General features: G+C 36.3%; 1 protein-coding gene across 5 annotated transcripts in view; it reads right to left on the bottom strand.

Annotated features, from left to right (window-relative positions):
- The window catches only part of CRADD (CARD and death domain containing adaptor protein), a 263,193-nt gene that overhangs the window by 116,295 nt on the left and 123,833 nt on the right, over nucleotides 1-23,065 (bottom strand). The window contains exons 2-3 of one of the 5 annotated variants that reach the window (XR_014023935.1): nucleotides 15,651-15,832; nucleotides 4,887-4,996 (exon numbers count right to left, since the gene is read on the bottom strand). The exons of 2 other annotated variants lie outside the window; for them this stretch is intronic. Coding sequence is in view for 2 of the 3 variants with exons in the window: in XM_081309188.1 (XP_081165314.1) it covers nucleotides 4,983-4,996 (14 nt within the window). In the remaining variant the exon portion in view is untranslated. Of the gene's footprint in view, nucleotides 1-4,886; nucleotides 4,997-15,650; nucleotides 15,833-23,065 lie in introns of those variants that run through there. 2 more of the 5 variants (XM_081309188.1, XM_081309190.1) reach the window with 2 other exon arrangements.

Genomic DNA, 23,065 nt, shown 5'->3' with positions numbered 1-23,065 from the left:
GACTAACAGTGAGCAAGAAACTTAACACACACCGCCCCCACATACACACACACACACCCCGCTTCCTTTTCCTTGTCTGTAAAATGAGAATTCAATAGTAACGAATCTTGGAAGACTGCTGGCACCACAATGGTGCCTCGCATAAAATGTGGCTTAGTAAATGAATTTTTTTTAAATAATGGGAACTGAACCCAGAGCCTTGCACATGCTAGGCAGGTGCTCTACCCCGGTGCTATATCCCCAGCCCTTTTCAAAAATTTTTATTTTGAAACAGGGCATCATGAAGTCGCCTACACTGGTCATGTCACGATCCCCCTTCCTCAGGCCTCCACATAGCTGGGATTATAGGAGTGTGCCACAGCTTATGGCTAAAACAGATGATTTCTGAAGGAGCAGAAAGAATGAAGAGAATATAAAAGGGAGGGGAGGAAAAAGAAGATTGAGTGAGTAGCAGTTACTTTCATAGTTAAGCAAATAGTGGTTTAACTCAGGCCTCTGCCAAGATTCTGCCTTTCAACTAGCAAAACTTGATTGTTTCATTATAGAACTTTTTCATATGAAATACAGAGAAAAGTGTAAAGAACTCCATGAACCCATCACAAAACCTAAAAAATTATGATATTTTGATTTCATTTATTTCCCTATGCATAACTTTTTATCTTTCTGTGAAGTTTTTTTTTTTAAAGAAAATCTCAGGCATTTTATCAATTCATTAGTAAGTGTTTCCAATAGATAAGGCCTATTAAAAAACAATTGTAATATCATTAATAGACTAAAAAAATTATCAAGAATCCCTTAACAACATGTAATAAATGGAGTGTATTCCATTTTCTACTATTGTTTAAAAAAAGAAAGGTATTTGTGTAGTTGGCTTGTATGAATCATGTTCCAAACAAGGTTCATACCTGCACTTGGTTCATAGGTCTCTTAAGTCTTTTAACATGTAACAGTTCCCCCTCCCTACTTTTTTCTCATTACATTTATTTGCTGAAGGAATTGGCTCATTTGTTTTGTGGATATTCCTATATTGAGATGTTGGCTGATTTATATCCTGTGGTATTTAGCATGTTCCTCTGTCTCCTGTATTTCCTGTAAACTGATACAGAAGTCCCTCTTACTTGGAGTAGTTTCATTTTCTGTGGTTTCAATTACCCGCAGCCAAAAACGGTCTGAACACAGAGACAAACCCACATAAATACAGGCATCTCATACTAGACAAAGGTGCCATAAACATACGTCGGAGAAAAGATAGCCTCTTCAACAAATAGTGCTGGGAAAACTGGAAATCCATATGTGGCAGAATGGTACTGAACCCCTGCACCAAAAATCAACTCAAAGTGGATGAGGGACCTAGATATAGACCAGAGAACCTGCACCTATTAGAAGAAAACGTGGGCCCAACTCTCCATCATGCTGACTTAGGAACCAACTTCCTCGACTGACTCCTAAAGCACAAAAAATAAAATTAAGAACCAATAAATGGAACAGTATCAAACTAAAATGCTTCTTCACAGCAAAGGAAACAATCAAGAATGTGAAGAGAGAGCCTACAGAATGGGAGAAAATCTTGGCCACCTGCACCTCAGAGAGAGCCTTAATCTCTAAGATATAAAAAGAACTAAAAAGAACTTAAACATTAAAAAAACAAATAACCCAGTCAATAATGGGCAAAGGAACCGAATAGGCACTTCTTAGAAGAAATAAAAATGGTCAACAAATATATGAAAAAAATTTTGACATCTTTAGCAATTAGAGAAATTTAGATTAAAACTACATTCAGATTCCACCTTACTCCAGTCAGAATGGCAATTATCAAGAATATAAGTAACAATAAGTGTTGGCAAGGACATGAGGAAAAAGGTTCACTCATACATTGTTAGTGTCATTGCTGATTGGTGCAACCACTCTGGAAATCAGTATGGAGATTCCTCAGAAAACTTGGAATGGAACCAACATTTGACCCAGCTATTCCACTCCTCAGTATATATCTAAAGAACTTAAAATCAGCATATACAGTAATACAGCCACATCAATGTTTATAGCAGCTCAATTCACAATAGCTAAGCTATGGAAGCAACCTAAGTCCCTTCAACAGATGAATGGATAAAGAAAATGTGGTATATATACACAATGGAATAGTACTCAGCCATAAAAAAGAATGATATTTTGACTTTTGCCAGCAAATTGATGGTTCTGAACACTATCATGCTAAGTAAAATAAGCTAATCCCTAAAACCGAAGGACAAATGTTCTCTCTGATATGTGGATGCTAAAACACAACAAGGAGAGCAGGGGAAGAATAGAAGTTCAGTAGATTAGACAAAGGGGAATGAAGGGGAGAGGAAGGATGGGTATAGGAAAGATAGAATTAATCAGATATAACTTTCCTATGTTCATATATGAATATACCAAGAATGGGATAAGAATGGGATCCTAATTAAAATAAGCTATACTCCATGTATGTATATGTGACAAAATACATTCCTACTGTCATATACAGCTAAAAAGAACAAATAAAAAAATTAAAACAACAGTCTGAAATTATTAAATGGGAATTTTCAGAAACAAAAAATTTTTATAAGTTTTAAATTATGTGCCATTCTGAGTAGTATAATAAAGTCTTATGCTGTTCTACTCACCTAGGATGCTGTATGCCCATTAGGCAGTAGCCATATTGGTTATCAGAGTGCCATCATTATATCAAAGTACCATTAGAAAGATAGGTGAAAAAGTGAAAGCTCTCAACTTGATAAGAATAAAATATGTTGAGATTGCTAAGATCCATGTAAGAACAAATATTCTCTCTTTGAAATTGTGAAGAAGTTAAAATACATTCAAGCTAGAGCAGGGAATGTAGCTCAGTGGTGGAGCACTTGCCTAGCAAGCCTGAGGGCCCTAGGATCAATCACCAGTACCACAAAAAAAGAAAACTTCAGAAGGGTAAGAACAGTACAATAAGATATTTTGAGAGAGAATGCACATTCACATAATTTTCATTATAGTATACTGTTATAATTGTTCTAGCTCATTATTATTAATGAATTATATATATATATATATATATATATATATATATATATATATATGGAAAAACATAATATATGGGGATCAGTACTATCCACAGTTCAGACATCCACTGGGGGTCTTAGAGGGAACCCCCATGGATTAAGCCGGGTCCAGTATAGATATAGATATTCAGTGAGATTGTGGTTCAACCCTGCAGGAGGCAAGGGTGTGGGTAAGAATACTTCACAGGTGGTGCTTGGTTTTGTTTTTTTTTTTTAATCAGATCATGTTGGAGGAGCATAATGTTCAGTTGTCCCACTTTTGGTGATGACTGATCAGTGGGTTCAAATGTTATTAGCCTGATTCTCCATTATAAAGCTCCAATTTTAGCTAATGATTTTAGCATTAAATAATGGTTGTTGCCTAAGGGCTCCATTATTTCATTAGATGTTACAAAATCGTGGGTTTTTTAAAATTTCTAGTATCCTTTTGCATTTATTACCTATAATTCTCTATAAAGAACTTACCATGAAGTAGTCTACATGAGAAAGCAAGAGTGGATGCTAGATTTCCGTGTGTGTGTGTGTGTGTGTGTGTGTGTGGTGTGTGTGTATCCATTTTCAGAAGAATGACTTTATACCTTCCCAACTCCAGAAGTGACAAATGAGTCTGGGTTTTTGTTTTGTTGTGTGTTTAAAGTACTATCATAAAATAACATTTTTAAAAATATATATTTCAAACATCTGATGCTCAAATTGTCCCATTTTTGGTCCCCTTGGAGCCCCTTCAGGTTGGTTTCTGAGTCATTTTGGCATGATCCCAGTAGTCTCTTTGATGACTTTCAGATTCCAGATGTCTCAGGGTCATTCTGTGAGTTTCCCATTCCAGACCTAGAATGAGCCATTTCCTCAAGGAGCTCTGAATCCTCTTAATGAGAAAGGTTATTTAGAGGCCACAATCTGGGCAGCAGAGGAACTAAATGCTATTGTGCTGTCACTGCCTCTGAGTTATCTTTGTTTATATGCTCAGTGGACATATTTCATAATATAAATCATGCATTCATACTGATGTCCCTTATTTAAATGAAAGGATGATTGCATTATCATTCTTTTGAGCATATACTTAAACCTTTTGTCTTACACAGAAACTTGGTTCCTAGCGGCACTGACCTAATTACTTATTTATAATTGGTAATACTAATATAAATTAATGATAAGGTTACTGATACAGTTTAAGAATTCCTTGTGGTCCTACTGGTGTGACTCTGCACCATGTATAACCAGGGTTAAGAAGTTGTGCTCCATTTGTGTACAATGTAACAAAATGCATTCTACAATCATGTATAACTAATTACAACAAATTAAAGAAAAAAGAAGAGACCAGTAGAATAGAGGAAGGGGATCAGGGGGAGGGAGGGAAGGGAAAGGGGAGGTACTGGGGAATAAAATTAATCAAATTATACTGTTTTATTGAATGCACAATATATTATATTAACATAATATATTATGAATCTATTATAACAAATCCTACCATTATGTATAATTATAATGTGCTAATAAAAAAGAAAAAAATGAACTATTGAAGGATTTAAAAAGAATTCCTTGTGACCATTTTTCATTTTGCCTTAGGCTATAACCCACAAGGGATGTGAAGTCAAAATATTGTATTTCAAAGTCACTGGGATATACCATTATATTTGTCTATTTATGTTGCTTAAAGGGGTCTGATTTTCCTTTTCCTTTTAAATTTAATTATACACAGTATTTATATGGGTCAAAGACCAAAACTATAAAACAGTACTACTTTAGTCAGCTTTTTCACTGCTATGACCAAAAGACCTGACAAAAACAATTTTAGAGTAGAAAAAGTTTACTTGGTGCTCACAGTTTCAGAGGTCCATAGACAGCCACCCCACTGTTCAGAGGCCACGGTGAAGCAGACCATCATGGAGGAAGAGTGTGGTGGATGAAAGCAGCTCAGGATGTGGCTGCTAGGAAGCACAGAGAGTATGCTGTTCACGAGGGACAAAATATAACCCCCAAAAGCACATCCTACAGTGACCCTCCTCTTCCAGCCATAACCTATCTGCCTTCAGTTATTACTACCCAATTAAACCCAATGAATTAATGCACTGATTAGGTTAAAGTTTTCATATGCCAGTCATTTCATCTCTTAACTTTTTGGCACTTTTTCACACACATAAGCTTTTGGGGGACACCTCCTATCTACACCACAACAAATACATATCAGAGAGCTCTAGCTTCCATTTCAGTCCCTAGCCACTGTTCTCCCCCATCCTACAGATAACCTTTTTCCTTTTCCACCTTGATCTCCCAGGAGGTTTTCCTAAGGAAAAAAATCCATATGATGGGATTAAAATTAAAACAAAGAGAAAAGAATGCAGTTCTAATCAATGTTTTCACTTTTGAGATGTAAATAATTCTCTTGACAAGTCCAGGGATAAAATATTACAGGCAAATACTTTGGATATCAATCAGACAAACTACAGTTCACTTTCAATCTTTCAATATTTCAACCCTTTAGGTTATGAGACTTATAAAACTCCTTTACCTCTTCCACTTTTCTAAAAAAAAAAAAAAAAGTAACAAATACTGTTGATATACTCCACACTGAACAACCTACTTTGAAAATGCGTAGTACACACATCTTACAATATTCTCATCATGAATTTAGAAACATTTGACTTCCCACCATTTTTTACCAACCAACCATGCAAAACTGTCCACATTCCCAAGCTAGATGATTTTCAGCCCTACATTTGGTGCTCATTTCCAACCAATTGCGACAATGAAATCAGAACCACCGTAAGAGTTATTTCTGCAACCAAACACCTAATTTGGTTCCCCCACTGCATGTTGCCTTGGTTTTGGTTATTTCCTAATGGGTTGAACTGGTTCTACTCATACCCCAACTGTGCCTAGGCCACAGCCTTATTGCTGGAATAATGCTGAAAGCGCAAAGTTTCTCTCCACCCTGACGCCAGCCCTCTCCCTTCGACTGGGTATTGCTGTTGTGCTTAGGTATGGACTGGATATATGTATACTATACTTTCAATGATCACTTTCTCTCCAAGAAGAGACTGGGCAACCTGACCATCTGATAACATTACAAAGGCAAAACCCCTGAGGAGTTTGGGAGTAAAAACATCTTCCACTTTTCTGCATTTAACTAACGAACTGCCACATTGGCAGTCATGCTCTTTATATAATGCCCAACAACCATCTTTGTGTTTCTCAATGTCTCATCTGGGCTTTGGTGAGAATTAAGAAGTTTAAAGTCACACCGTCATTTAGTGATCGGATGTCTATAATAATACTTTCCCCTAGATTTCCTATTGTTTAAACAAAAAAAAAAGCCAAATGCTTTTGAATGACCAATTTTAATATCTTTCAGGACCTGCATCATAAGAACTTCTCCAAAGGCACCAGATCTATTTTCCATAGAAGGCTCAACACTATTAAATCAGATGTCACTATACTGTTCTATTCACTTTTGCTGCTGATAGATGCACCTATCTCAAACCATTTTTCTTCTGTTACCTTTGGGATAGTTGACAACATATACCAGATTCCTCAGTATCAGAGGTCCGCAGAATTCTTCTTACTGAATTTGCGTAGTGTAACCCATAGGCCCCTAGAAGCTGGGCTGTAACCATGGAGAGCAACATTGTCCCATCATCTTCTGCTAGCATTTTCATGGGTTTGTTATTCTCATTTTCAGTGACCTGAATATATTCACACATCTTTTCTTATTTTTCTGCTAGGCCACTGGACACTGAAGCAGCCAGGGATCCAAGGACAACCCGATACAAGATAACCAGGTGGCCATTTTTATTAGCTTCCTATTTATGTTTCCTTTCTTTTCTTAAACAAATATGTGTGTATATATACACAAATATATATTTGTATTTTCCTTTCTTTCTTATGCTAACAGTAATATACTATATAAATACTCCTTTCTACTTTACTTTTATCGTTTAATAATAGATCCCTAATCTATTCATGGCAAAAAAATGTAATTTTCCTCATTCTTTATTCTAAGTGCATATTATTCCTTTGTATAAATATACTATCATTTATTCAACCATTCTGTTCCTGATATTTGAAAGATTTCTGGTCTTTGGCTATTACAAATCGTGTTGTAATTAATAACCTCGTCTGTGTATCATTTTGGATTTGGGCACAATGCTTAAGTGAACTTATCATTTCAGTTCTCATAAGTTAAACATAACATCTTAAGTCTATATTTTCAATATATTATACTTAATTAAAAAGAAGTTGAAACCCAGGATATAATACAGCATAGAGTTGAGTTTTTAAAAATGTGGTCTGGTACACACCTGCATCAGTGTCTCCTGAGGTGTGTGTCAAAAGTGTGAATTTCTCAGACTGACCTCAAACCTTCTGGATAATCAAATGTGAAATTTCCTGATCTAGTAAGGAAAGCACTTTACTTAAAATAACAAGATGGACTCTGGGTTCAGTCATGAGATGGGAGGGAGCAAACCCAATAAGCTCTGGTTTCTTTAAGAATGGCTCTTTTTGGGGCTGGGGATGTGGCTCAAGTGGTAGCGCGCTCGCCTGGCATGCGTGCGGCCCGGGTTCGATCCTCAGCACCACATACAAAGATGTTGTGTCCGCCGAGGACTAAAAAATAAATATTAAAATTCTCTCTCTCTCTCTCTCATTAAAAAAATTGTTCTATAAAAAAAAAGGATGGCTCTTTTTATTTTAGGGATAATAAGCTTCCCTATCGACTTGACAGGATTATTGAGAAATCCAATTTCAATTATGTATAAGAGAGCACTTTAACTTCCAGCAATAGGCTCAAGCAGCATCTCCATCTTCTTTCTAACAAATATGCTACCTCCCCCACTTAATCTTAAAGTAAAAAGTAAAACCTATCTTTCCCCCACAAAACACCTGCATTCATTCATTTACTCATTCATTCTTTTTTGAAGGATTTTCTTTTTTTAAATATTGTTTAGTTGTCAATGGACCTTTATTTTATTTATTTACATGTGGTGCTGAGGACGGAACCTAGTGCCTCACACATCCTAGGCAAGCACTCTACCACTGAGCTACAACCCCAGCCCCTTGACGGATTTTCTAATAGAAACTGGCCATCAGTATCCAAAAGGTCTCCTTTATAACACATATACAGCTCTTTAGGAATACCTACCTCTGTTTAGAATACCAAAAAGCAGTCATGACAAGGATTAGTTCCAACATGGGAAGGAAAAATAGCTGGAGGCCACTGAGAGAGAGCTTTGATTATCTTTATACAGAGGTAGGAAAAGCTTGATGCTTCAAAACTCCTTGCCAGTAATGAGACACACAGAAAGATGGAATAAAAGAAAAGCTTAACCCACCATAAATGTCCTAAAAGAAGAATTTGTTCTATCATAATTTAGTGCATGATGTACTTTCAGTCTGGTTCTGTAAAGTCAATGAATACAGACAGGTCCCAAGTGTGTTTATTTTTTAAATGACAAGCAAAACTGCTGTAATTTTTATCATTTTTCCCAAATATGCACTATTAAGTGGATTTTTTTAACCATCCAGAACAGTCCCTACCTTCTAATCGACAAAGTCACTCTTCAATACAGGGCTTTCAGTACAGGTACGGTCAAACAATAAGTAGAGATAAGGATGAAAGCTTCCAAAAGGAAAGGGGGATGGCTGGATGGGTGGAAAGAAGCATGGATATTTTCTATATCTAATCTGGAGAAATATCTTTGGTCAACATTCACTAAAGTTGTAGAGAAATTAAAATTCCCTTGATGCAAGATGAGAAAGCTTTAGCTGACTTTGCAATTGTTAGATCAGAGCAGAGCATTAAACATCCATTTTTAGAATGTGTGTTAGGGGCCAAGTATTTGGTAAATAATTGAATTTATATTACCTCTTCTCTGAATCACCAAAAAGAAATTTACTACTTATAGATGGGCAGTTGCCACTGGGCTAGGGTGCTGTAAAGCAAAGCCCCTATTCTCTATGAACTGTGGGCTCAGGACAGGCCCAAACAGAAAAGAATACCCTTTACTAAAAGAATGTTGATCTTCTAAAGACACATTTTGTACAGAGCACGAAGTAAAATCAATCTTTTTAACATATATATGTCAATGCCATTGTGTTCTGGTAAGGCAAAGTTGTATGTTTAGAAAAGGTTCAAGCAGGGGAGTGACTCACGTCTCTTCCTCATAGTAAGAAAGCATCCATGAAGAAAAAAATTATTTTTGAAAGCTCTTAAAGACCTGTAAACGAGGTTTATATGAACAGAGAGGATCAGCCCAGTCCAAGGAGTAGGGTAGAGGGTAAAGATAAAGTCTTGAGGGTGGAGACAGACCCAGGAGCAGACAGAAGAGAGGAGGACAAAGGGGAAGGAGAAGAAGGAAGCAAAAGACCAGGAAAAGCCAAGTAGTTCATGGATTAGTCTTAACATGCGTGAGATTCTTGGTCTTTATTCAATACTATCAGTATATATTAAGGGTTTTACTTTTTACTTTAAGCACTCTTACATGGTCTAAGTCTACAATCTTGTGATATTGGTACTATTCTTATTTTCAAATTAGGAAATTGAGACACACAGGTAACTTTCCCAAGGTCACCAAGCTAGGAAGCAGCCAAAGTCAGGATTTCAATCTTGGCATTCTGCCTCCAGAGCCTCAGACGCAGTGGTGCTTCTCTGGAAGAAAAGAGGGATAATTTCAGACCTGGTCTGTAAAGAATCAGGGGAAGCAAAGATAAATTATGATATACAAAGCAAGAAAAGAGTTAAGATTCCACCAAAGGGTTAAAAAGGTGAAGGCTGAACATTTTGTAAGATGAGCAGACTTTAAGTATACTTTGAAAAGCGTGTGTGCGCCAAAGATCCACCACTCTTTGGGGAGAAGAAACAGGTGAGGGGAAAAGGGACAGATTTTGTCTATAACCAATGTCCTTCAGTTCTTACAGTCAGGCAAGATCACAGGATGGTTACTTCAACATTACTTTTCATGCAATTTTATTCAACAGCAGTCATATTTAAGTGTACAGGAGCAATATAAAACTATTCCCTCTTATATTCTTCAAATGCTAACACCGCCACGGAATTTACTCAAGTCTGGTCCTGAAGAGCAGCAATAGCTCCTAGCAATGTTTTGTTTTGACAGTAAAGTATAATCCTGTTAATCCTATTACTTTAGGTAATTTATTCATTACTATGGGAAAATGAGCTATTTTCAAAGAACTACTACTTGGTTTGAAAAAGTAAACACTGACTATAGCTCTTTGTTCTAGTAAAAAAAAAAAAAAGAAAGAAAGAAAGAAAAAAAGAAAGGAAAAAAACCTCACAAACATTTCTTCCAAACTACCTATGGGCAAGATTAATTCCATTTTATTTCAAAATTCTGCAAAATTTAGATCTCAGCAGAGCAAACAGCTTCTTAACCAAAATTTTATTTTTCTTCTTTGAAGATCAATTTTTAAGAACCCACAGAGAACAGTGCCATTGGAAGAGAAGACAGTGGTGATATCCAATCATTGTAGTCTTGAACCATGAAAGAACAGCAAAGTTTCACCATAACAAATTCAAGGGTCCCTGAAACAGATTCATTACCCAACTGCCCATTCCCTTTGAATAATCAAGACAGCAAATACTATCAGAATTTGAGGCTGTACATGCTTTTCTCGGGTAATAACTGTACCATAACAAAGTAGCTTTTGATTTCCAAGATTTTGACAGTACCCAAGGGCTATTCCATGTTTTGGCTATGTATGAAACGGAAATGTCCATATTCATAGAATATTAAGAGTCAGAAGGTCATCTTCTCTAACATTCCATCTGATGTATGAATGTCCTCTTTATATCTGTGACACAGATAATATAATCTCTGCTTAAATTTACCAAATTATTTAAAGGTACTTCATTAAACTGATGTGAAATCTATATGCAACTTCAAATTACTGCTCCTACCTTAAGCTATTGAACACACCATGCCTAATTTTTCCTCAAGCCTCAAAAGGTAAAGCATAAATAGGAAGTAAAGTCCCAAATAAGTAAGAATGTGCCTAGCTACTGTAAAGGCATTCAAGTCACCAAGCCATGATAAATTACATTCTAGGATGCTAAAAGAACTGACGGATATGCACAAAGATATGGAACATTCTGAGAAATCAAAGAGAAGGCAAACAAATCATGTTCAGATTTTGAAAAAGATGGAAGACTTTGATTCTCCAAATCATAAACAAAGGATCTTAATGTCTATCCCTAGTGAAGTTTAAGAACAAATGATTACATAGGTCAGCATAGGTCAGCATTTCCCAAACTGCTTGAAGCAATGACATCTATTTACTTTTCCAACCTTAAAGTTCCTCAGAATACAGCTTGAACAATGCTGACCTAGATGATTCATAAGCACTTGAATAGTAATAAATACCAGGAAACTCCATGGGTTCACTAAGAACAATTCAGGCCAAAAGTTACTTCCTTTTTTTGATAGAGCTGTTATCCGGAAAGACAAGAGTAATGACATAACGTAGTATTTTTATTTCCATAAAACCTGTCTAAATCAATAATCTGCATAAAGTAGTTCAACCAAATATGAATATACCAGATTGATTCACTTGTTCATAATCCATTAGATCTCCTGGGGGAGGGGGGCACAAGTTACATAAGAAAGGGAGAAAGGCCGGTGGGGGTGGGTTCTAATTTGGCCTGCTTCATGAAACAATGCTGCCTCCTAAGGATCCTTTCTTTCATTTTCAACTTTTCGAAAATCATTTGCTAACACAATCTCAGCTTTGCCAAGCATTAACATCAAGCTCTTGGCCTTATACAGTCCCAAGTGAACCTTTAAGAAAGAAATCAAGATGTCTTTGTTTTATATCATGTTGATTTTCCTAATTTCAGTGATCATTACACACTATGGTTCTTCAATACCATCTTCTAGGTCTGTATGTGTTGATGTACTTAAAATATAATTTAAACTGAAAAACACAATCCTGTTTAAAAACTTGGGGCTGATAGGCATGGGAGTCAGAGTGTCTAGTCAAAAGAGCCAGACTTTGAAGCTTCAAAGGGATCCCTCAGTCCTGAACCAAATCGTGGCACATCACTTGCTGGCTATGTTAATTCCAGACCTGTTATAAAATCTTCCTGAGTCTCAATTTTCTCCTTTATAAAATAGCGATGATAGCAATAATACCTACCATGTGCAGTTTCTATAAGTACTAGAAAAAAGTAACTAAAATCTCTTTTATGGTACTCAGTCCTGAGCAAAAACTCACCAAACTGTAGTTGTAACTGTATTATTGTTACCTATCTTCCGTGCTTCAATTTATTCTTAACCATGTTTACATTATACATTCCAATTTAAAGATCACTCTTTGATAAAGAGAGAAGCCAAAGAATTGAGTAGGTCTGCTTTCCATCATATGTTAACATTATTCCTCTGCCCCAAGCAATGAGCTTAGCCTTTACTTGTTCTTGTTTTGAATATAGCTTTAAACATCTCTTTTCTGTTGTCTTTAGCATTCTCTCCAGCCTTAGCTTGGTCTGAACTTGAGTTTTGCAGATATTTCCTTACTGGTTTGTGCCACTCCTCTGAAATTGCCCTTGACCGTGTGCTTGTCTTTCAACTTTCTGTACATTCTCTTAATATCCAAGGCAATCAAAAAGTTCCTTGTTCTTAAAATCATTCCCTTTCCTTTTATGTGCTCATCCAAAAATATTGTGAGTTTACTATAAAAATTTTCCTCTTTATTTCTTTGTATTTCCCTTTTTCACTTTTTGTACCATCCTTTCAAGTCTCTAGACATTGAAAAATATTTGTCTTTTCTCTGAAATATATTTTTTAAACATCATTATTACTATTTAGTTATGCCCAACTTTCCTTTCTTTTCAGTTACCAAACAATACGGCCATTATTCCCTCCCAAGGATTTTGTCAATCCTACCTCAAAAAATGGTTTTTACATTCGTTAGAACTATGTTCAGAGGGCATTTCCATCTCAATGCTTCCAGAATCTGTGGTTTTAAAAAAGAAAATGACAGGAAACCGTTTGCTTTTTATGGATTGAAAGAAATTGAAAATGAAAATTGAAATTCTATCAGCCTTTTGGAGAATTAAAGTCCTTACCATTGACTCTATATATTGGCTTGTGTCAATTTTGATATTTAACTGAATCTAAGTATGTGCAGTATCATAAACCAGCAAAGTAAAACTCTTACTCACTCGATGATAATAACCTGCAACAGTTGTTCAGGCATAATTATAATGTTTTGGCTCCACTGACAAGAAAATAAGATGTGCTTTGAAGTTCAGTCACAAATTTTAAAGGGGTTGGCAAAGGATGAAAGTTTATACCCCCAGCCTCAAGTGGTGAAAACACCTTGCTCTTATATTTTTGAGTGCTATGATTCTGTAGCTATTTCCAGAATGTTAACACAAGAACACAAAAAGGACTTCTAATATAGGCCATAACTGATTGTGGTTAATTTCTCTTGAGTGTATTTTCAAGACAAACAAACAAAAACCCTGTAGTGGTTTTCAGTTGGCTAATGGCCAGAAATTTAAAATAATTTTAATTATCTTAAGTTTAACAAACCAAAATTTTATTCTTCATTTATTATTTTTAAAATTTGTATTTTTTTAGTTGTAGGTGGACACAATATCTGTATTTTATTTACTTACGTGGTACTAAGGATTGGACCCGGTGCCTCACGCATGTGGGCAAGCACTCTACCACTGAGCCACAACCCTAGCCCATATTCTTCATTTATTGAATGAGAGGAATTGACCCCAGAGAGGGACTGCATTTCAATAATCAGCAAGGCATAGTAAGTTTCCCCAAACGCCTAATCATTTAACATATTAAAAGTAAAATCTCTAAGACTGATAAGTATAACTAAACTTAGTTACTCCCTAGTTAGCCAAAGGCCTTAGACTAAGAATAGCAATAAATATAAAAATATCCACCAGTTGTCATTCAACTAACATGCATGTGCTAGAATCACTCCCCTCCTCTCTCTCTCACAATGAATCATCCACCAAATTTTCTCTCACTGCTAAAGATTCTTCAGCGTTTCAAAATAAAATCAGCAGAAAAGTTACTTCTTGGAAATGTTTAAAAGTGGTTGAGATTTCTCTCTACATCCTAATCAAGCACAAAGATTAATTGTTCTTTAAAATATAGTCCTAACTGAAATTTTTTAAAAAATAAAACACATTTAGAGTAATGAATAAAATACAATTAAAAAAAAGACTTCTGCCTTGTCCAGAACAACTTGGCTATTAGGTCAATAGTGACCATACACACACACACTATCCTGGGTTTCTAAGGTAAACTGCTGCAAAACCAGCAGCAGCTGCTAAAAATAATTAACCTGCAAATGAAACCATGGAGACCTCAGTGCTTTCTGAAGTTGAAAACCTCAGACCTGAAAGTAATTAAGATTTGAATGTTATGGTTTGACCGATCCTGTCCTACAGAGCCACAGGGCCAAAGAGCAAGCCAGGATGGTGAGGAATAAGAAGCAAACACAGTGTTCAAAACCCACATCATGTGACAAAATGGGTTTCAATGGGAAGGTGTGTGGACTTTCCTTTAATTGTCAGTACACTGCAAAATTAATCCTATTCCCTTGACCTCAATTTTATCTATCAGCACAATTCAGAGCTCACTTAGAATGCTAACTTCCTTTTAATCATTCTTATCCTGATATTTACTAGCAAGCACATTCCAAAAGAACAGTTACTTGCATTATGTAGAAAAAGCTTAATTTCTGAATTTAAAACTGATTATGCTTAGTTACCAACAAGGGCCTCATCTTTGTCTGTGACCCTAGGTTTTCCTCCTTTTTCCTTGACTCAGCAGCTGAGCTCAGCTTCCTCTCTCTGACCTTCCTTTTCCAGATGTTAGAGCACAGCAGGCATTTCTAGGTCAGCAGAGGAAACTATTACTGCCTTCCAGAACAGTATCTTCTGTGTATTCGAAGGACTGAATAAGAACAAGGGGTAGTAATTCAGGGTAGTAACCTCAGTTCCGACCCTGACTACAGCGTGGCATTAACTGCCTTGTTTCTCTGCTCTGCTGGGGAAGGAGGGGCACGTGATCCACCCTGGAGCTGCCTGGCATCAGCCCCTGAACACTAGGCTCAGACTAGCCCCGGTGAAGGCATGCCCCCAGCAAACTTCCTGCCACACCGGCTGTGATACTGACTTCCGGCCTGTCCCACAGCCCATAATATAGACACACCTTTACCTTTACCTCCCAATCCATGCATTCTGCCACCAGGTATTTCTTAAAATAGTTTTATTGACCTGAAATCCACACATCATAAAATTCACCCATTTAAAATGTGCAATTCAATGATTTTTAATATATTCAGAGTTGTGTAACCACTGCCACAACCTAATTTTAGAATATTTTCATCAACCCCAAAAGAAACCCTGTGTTCATGAGTAGTTACTTCCCAAATCCCCTAAGCAACTATTAATCTACTTTCTGTCCCTGTGGATTTGCCCATTACATTTTATATAAAATATATGTGGTGTTTTGCGACTGGCTTTTTACATTTAGCATAATGTTTTCAAGGCTCACCCGCGCTGTAGTTTTATAATATTCCCTGATTGGTACATACCAAGCTATGTTTATCCACTCAACAGTTGATGAACCTTTGGGTTGTTTCCACATTATGGCTGCTGTGAACAAAGCTGCTGTGTACAAGTTTTGTGTGAACATATGTTTTCACAAATCTTGGTCACCATTCTTATAGCAGCCTCTCTCCTGTCTCTTCTTTTCTGCTCTTAAGTTCAGGATTATCTTTAAAAAGAAAAATACTTGGTAAACAGTCATTCACATGCACTGTGGATGGAAGAAAATAAGTACAACCTTTAATTGTCTTAGGAAGACAGTTCCTACTAGCTATCAAAAATAGCTAAACTGTGAAACCAACCTAGATGACCCTCAACAGATTGTGTATATATACACAATGGAATATTACTCAGCAATAAAAGAGAATAAAATCATGGCATTTGCAGGTAAATGGATGAAGTTAAAGAATATAGTGCTAAGTGAAGATAGCCAATCCCCAAAAAACAAATGTGGAATGTTTTCTCTGATATAAGGAGGCTGATTCATAGTGGGGTTGGGAGGGGAGCGTGGGAGGAACAGATAGGGCAGAGGGGTGGGAGGGAAAGGGAGGGGGCATGGGGTTAGAAATGGTGGTAGAATGTGATGGACATTATTATCCAAAGTACATGTATGAAGACATGAATTGGTGTGAATATACTTTACATACAACCAGAGATATGAAAAATTGTGCTCTATATATGTAATAAGAATTGTAATGCATTCCACTGTCATATATAAATAAACAATTAATTAAAATACATGACAGGAGCCGTGGCACACACCGGTAATCCCATTGGCTGGGGAGACTGACACAGGAGGATTGCAAATTCAAAGCCAGCCTCAGCAAAAGTGAGACACTAAGCAACTCAGTGAGACCCTGTCTCTAAATAAAATAGGGCTGGGGATGTGGCACAGTGGTTGAGTGCCCCTGATTTCAATCCCAGGTACCCAAATAAATAAATAAAATACATACACTCTTTAACCTAAGAATTCTATTACAAGTTCTCTACATATAACCCCCTAAGAAGCTTGCAAATGGCTACAAGGATGTTCGCTGCAGCACAGTGTATAGTAAAGAGTAAAGATTATGGAAATAAAGATTGTTCAGTAAGAATCATGGAAAAGTAGTACAGTGGACTATTATTCTGTTGATTTAAAAATAATAATAAGGTAAAACTAGGTATTAGTATGAAAAGCTATTCCATATATTAAAGAAACCAAATACAGAAAATGCATACACTAAATATATCTACTTATAAAAAAAAAAAGTGTGTGCTTCCACACTTTCCTGGCACGTGTGAGGCACTGGGTTCAATTCTCAGCACCACATATAAATAAATAAAATAAAGGTCTATCAATAACTAAAAAAATATTTTTTAAAAATATCCCTTTCTCTCACCATGCACAAAAGTTAACTCAACATGGATCAAGGAGCTTGATATCAAATCAGAAACTCTGCGTCTGATAGAAGAAAAAGTTGGCTCCGATCTACATATTGTGGGGTCGGGCCCCAAATTCCTCAATAGGACACCCATAGCACAAGAGTTAATAACTAGAATCAACAAATGGGACTTACTTAAACTAAAAAGTTTTTTCTCAGGAAGAGAAACAATAAGAGAGGTAAATAGGGAGCCTACATCCTGGGAACAAATTTTTACTCCTCACACTTCAGATAGAGCCCTAATATCCAGAGTATACAAAGAACTCAAAAAATTAGACAATAAGATAACAAATAACCCAATCAACAAATGGGCCAAGGACCTGAACAGACACTTCTCAGAGGAGGATATACAATCAATCAACAAGTACATGAAAAAATGCTCTCCATCTCTAGCAGTCAGAGAAATGCAAATCAAAACCACCCTAAGATACCATCTCACTCCAGTAAGATTGGCAGCCACTATGAAGTCAAACAACAACAAGTGCTGGCAAGGATGTGGAGAAAAGGGTACACTTGTACATTGTTGGTGGGACTGCAAATTGGTGCGGCCAATTTGGAAAGCAGTATGGAGATTCCTGGGAAAGCTGGGAATGGAACCACCATTTGACCCTGCTATTGCCCTTCTTGGACTATTCCCTGAAGACCTTAAAAGAGCATGCTACAGGGATACTGCCACATCGATGTTCATAGCAGCACAATTCACAATAGCTAGACTGTGGAACCAACCCAGATGCCCTTCAATAGATGAATGGATTAAAAATGTGGCATCTATACACAATGGAGTACTACGCAGCAATAAAAAATGACAAAATCATAGAATTTGCAGGGAAATGGATGGCACTAGAGCAGATTATGCTTAGTGAAGCTAGCCAATCCCTAAAACACAAATACCAAATGTCTTCTTTGATATAATGAGAGCAACTATGAACAGAGTAGGGAGGAAGAGCAGGAAGAAAAGATTAACTTTAAACAGAGACATGAGATGGGAGGGAAAGAGAGAGAAAAGGGAAATTGCATGGAAATGAAGGGAGACCCTCATTGCTATACAAAATTACATATAAGAGGTTGTGAGGGGAATTGGAAAATTAACAAGGAGAGAAATGAATTACAGTAGGTGGGGTAGAGAGAGAAGATGTGAGGGAAGGGGAGGGGGGATAGTAGGGGATAGGAAAGGTAGCAGAATACAAGAGTCACTAATATGGCAGTATGTAAAAATGTGGATGTGTAACCAACGTGATTCTGCAATCTGCATTTGGGGTAAAATTGGGAGTTCATAACCCACTTCAATCTAATGTATGAAATATGATATGTCAAGAGCTTTGTAATGTTGTGCACAACCAATAAAAAAAAAAGTGTGTACTTGAATGTCCACAGAAAAAGTCTACCAAGATATGTGTGTGTGTGTGTGTGTGTGTGTGTATACACACACATATCTCTCTCTCTATCTATCTTATAGATAGAGACTATTTATTTATTTATTTATTTTATGTGGTGCTTAGGATCAAACTAAGTGCCTCATCACACGTGCTAAGCAAGCGCTCTACCACTGAGCCACAACCCCAGCCCCAAAGATTTTTTTTAAAATAGAAATTTGATAGAAAGGGATAATTACTTTGTATTTTATATCCAGTTTGTATAAATAAATTGCTAGAATATTTTTAGTATTTAAAATGTATATTTTAAAATAACACAAATGCTCCTTCCAGGAGTCCTCTGATACCCGACTGTGAACAAGTTAATGGAGGGTGTGAGAAAATGAATGCCAAGGAGAGAAGAGGTGCACCAAAGAGGAGCTGGAGTGCTGAGAACCAACATTCCCATTTCATCATTGATTCCTAGCAACCCTGATTCTAACCCCTAAATGGAAAGCACCAACAGAGTCTGACTCCTACTTACATCCTCAGGAAGGCAGCACGACCCTCCGCAGGACAGACATTAGATAAGCCCTGTTTCCACTTGGCCCCTGGGATATGTGGAAGGGGTATGCCCCACCTTCAGACTGGCTACAAAGTCTTCTGGGCAATCCACCATGCTCCCCATGCCAGCCAGAGACAGATGATCCAATGGAGGATTCCAAGGCCTTATGAAATGGCAAGACCATTAGATGAAAGAAGTCTGGGTTCCTGAATGCTTTCATGGAGCAGAGCTCTCCCCACTCTCATACCCACAATTAACTACTAATATCTGTGGAAACTTGATAATTGTTTTGGGTTTTTATCAATTTTTTTTTCATTTTTCTTAAGGCTTAGCCACAACCAGCCAAAGTTCCCTACACCAATTACACAAAAACAAGTGTACATGTTTGTATGTAACAGCTAGCCCACTCTGACTTATGTGTATGTGACTTTACATATATTATCACATTTAACCCTCCTAACAACCTGGATAGTAGATGTCACTGTTTATATTTTATGGATGAGGAGAGAGAAGGAAAGTGATTTGCTCAACATCACACAATTTCAAAGTGGCACAGGTAAGATTTGAACCTATGGATTTCTAACTCCAAAGTTCATCTGTATTCTTTGGGACACTATTGCTCTCCTTGCTCCTAGGTTCTTCTATTTGTTGCTAACAGTTCCTACAGGGCTGCTCCTGCTTAAATAAACTTGTTACTGAGAAGCAGTGCAAGCCAAGGCAAGCACCTACCAGGAAACCAGAAGCAAGGGAAAGCCAGGATCTGGCTTTGCTGCGCTCAACCCTGATCCTGGACCTGATTCAATTAACTTGTGATCATGGAAGATTAAAGATCCTATTAAGACCAGATCATCAGAAATATCAATAATACACTCTAGGAAATAAGCAGGAGACAACTATACCGTTTTAATTTTCCATTAAAAGAGTCAATCTAACATCATTAAGAGTGACATTTAAATGCTAATTGAAAAAGCAGTGTTCCCATGTCTCTAGACAAGTATTTGCATGTTAATTAATTCTGGGGATAAGAAGACCAGCTTCCAATATGAAGTGTCAGAAGAAAAAGTTCCCTTGCAGAGGAAGATGAAAGGTTATGGCAGAGACATAATTAAATTACTTGACTTCAAGAGTCCTAAAAAGAAATAAGCTATCATTTGCAATGCAAATTCATACTGCCTCTTTTGTGAAGAGTGTATTTTAACCAAAGGTCCGAAATAAAGATTTTTCCACTTCAGTACTCTTTTAATGCTATGCCTTTATCACAGATCAAAATGACTTTTACCAGAACAGTGGCTAAGGAGCTCATAAAGACTATCAAGACCAGAGACAGAAGCCTACTGCCCTAGAAGCTAATAACCACAAACACTCTGAATAGTTAAAAAAGAAAACTAACTTAATTTTTTAAGGAATAAATCAGTTGTAAAGGAGTCATGCAAATTAGAATAAACCCACAAATCACAGAGCCAGAAAGTTGTTAATTAGGATGAATATTTCACAAATTAGGTTACCTCAAAGAACAATTTTATATTACTTTTTTTCTATTTTATCTAACTGCTGATAGTCCCTGCTAGTAAGCACATTATTGTTGAGTCCCTGAAAGATATAAATATTTGATAAATAATCATAATTTGAATAGGCCAAGGAGGGTTTTCTTTTCTCTTCTGCAAAGGCCCACTTCAGTAACAAAAGTATACTGCACAGACTTGTTTTATAAATATATGTTGCAAGGGGTTATTATCTATGATATGTAAATAACACTTAGTAATTAATAAGAAAAAAATACACTAAACAAATCCGTGAACAAGATACTCACAAAATAACTACACATTGCCAAATCAAAACTTGTTTTTCTCACTAGTCATAATAGAGTCAAATTGACTATACAATGAGTTTTATTGTTTGTTTGTTTTTCTATCTAAATAGAAAGTTCTAAAAAAATTTTTTAAAAATACTCATTCTTCAGATTCACAAGAGTGGAACCTGTTGTAACTTGAGGAAAGTTTAAGATGATATAATTCATAGGGGAAGAAGAAGGTGCATGCTGTATAATATAGAAACTTCAGTGTCAGGAGTCAATTGCAAGATAGAAAGGCACTGTAAATGTTCAAGATCACACTTTTTATAACAATGAAACAAAATACAAACAACTTAAGTTTACAACACCAAAGGGATTAAGTACATTTTGATGTTACCCATAAAGTATTCTGTAGCCATTAAAAAATATGTTAAAGCTAAATAACTAAAATATAAAATGCAAGAATAATTAGAGAAGACCCACATAAATGAAAAGATATTGCATATACCTGAATTGCAAAGCTCAACACTGCAAAGATATCATTTCTCATATTGATTTGGTTATAAAAACAATTGATCTAGAGATTCAAAATAATCCGTAATATTCTTGCAAATCTCTGGATGTGTCTATATTTAAGAAACTGACAAGCTGCTTCTCAACTTATTTGGAAATGTGAAGGTCAAAAACAAATAAGAATCTTCAGGAACTGGTAAAAAGAGCTAGCCTTCAGATTATTAAATTATAGTAATCGACTCATACATTAGCACAAGGAAAATACAAAAATGCAAGAAAACAGAGTCCAGAACTGGACCCATGCACATGTGGATACCTGACTTAAGAAAAAAAGGTGGCACTGCAAAGAGAAATGAATAGTCTTTTGATAAAGGCTGCTTCACAAGTAGAGACAAATGTGGAATAAAATGAAACTTAACCCTAACTTCTCGCCATACACAAAAATTAATACTGTGTGAATTGCAAATATAAATGTGAAAGGTTAAAATAATAAAGGTGACAGAAGATAACACAGAGTATATCTTCATGACAAAGATGTCTTATACAGAATTCAAAAAACACTGACAAAGAAAAGATTGGTAAATTGAACATTAAAACTGGGAACCTCACTAATCCTATTAAGGGAATAATTATAAAGGCCAGCCACAGAATGGGAGAAGATATTTCTAATACATATAAGCAACAAATGAACTTATATCTAAGATATATATAGTTCAAGTAAGTAAGAAAAGGTCCAACAATTCTTTAGAAAGTGGGCAAGAGACTTAAGAACTTCAAGCCCATCCCTCGAGATACCCAACTGATTAACAAACCTATAAAAAAATGTTCAACCTCATTAGCTATCAGGAAATGAAAATGAAAATCACAAGATTAGATAAAAATCTGTAAGATGACAATACCAAATGTTGTCAAGATGTAGAGCAACAGATACTCACATATATTGATGACAGGGTTGTAACGTAGTGCAACCACTTTGGCAGTATCGTCTAAATTTAACATGACCCTCCACTTCCACTCCTAGGCATATACAACTGACAACTTAAAAACCTACACATCATGCCAGCAGACACATACGAAAACATTCACAGCAGTATTTTTCATAATAGTCCCAAACCGTAAACAATCCCAATGGCCATCCACAACAGAATGGGTAAATATTGTGGCATGTTCTTTCAATGGAATAATATACAGCAATGACAACGAAATAATAAACATGTTAAAAAGAATGAATCTCACAAATGTTAAGTAAGTCAAAACAAAAAATTACATACATTTCATTCAAAGCTGCTTAGCACATTATATAATTCTCTTTTGAGATATATAGAGTAAATCATTCTTTTTTTTTTTTTTTTTGGTACTGGGGATTGAACTCCGGGGCACTTGGCCACTGAGCAACATCCCCAGACCTATTTTGTATTTTATTTAGAGATAGGGTCTCACTGAGTTGCTTAGTACCTCACTTTTGCTGAGGCTGGCTTTGAACTCGTGATCCTCCTGCCTCAGCCCCCTGAGCCACTGGGATTAGAGGCATGCACCACCCACCCAGCAGAAATCATTCTTACCTAACGCATTTAGGATCAAAAATTGCTTCCCCTTAAAAGGTAGTGAAAGCAAAGTTTCATTTAAAAAAAAACCTAAAACATTTTATTTTGACTTAACACTAAAGACTTCAATATTTGCTCACTATAATTCCACACCATCTCCATAAATAATATCCATAATCCATCTTCTTCTCTATTTTCAGTTTTAATATCTGTAA

The sequence above is a fragment of the Spermophilus citellus genome, assembly GCF_964194105.1.
Source record: "Spermophilus citellus genome assembly, chromosome: 10".
NCBI classification, from domain to species: Eukaryota; Metazoa; Chordata; class Mammalia; order Rodentia; family Sciuridae; genus Spermophilus; species Spermophilus citellus.
The sequence above is the reverse complement of the archived record's forward strand: the minus strand, read 5'-3'. Positions and strand labels throughout refer to the sequence as shown.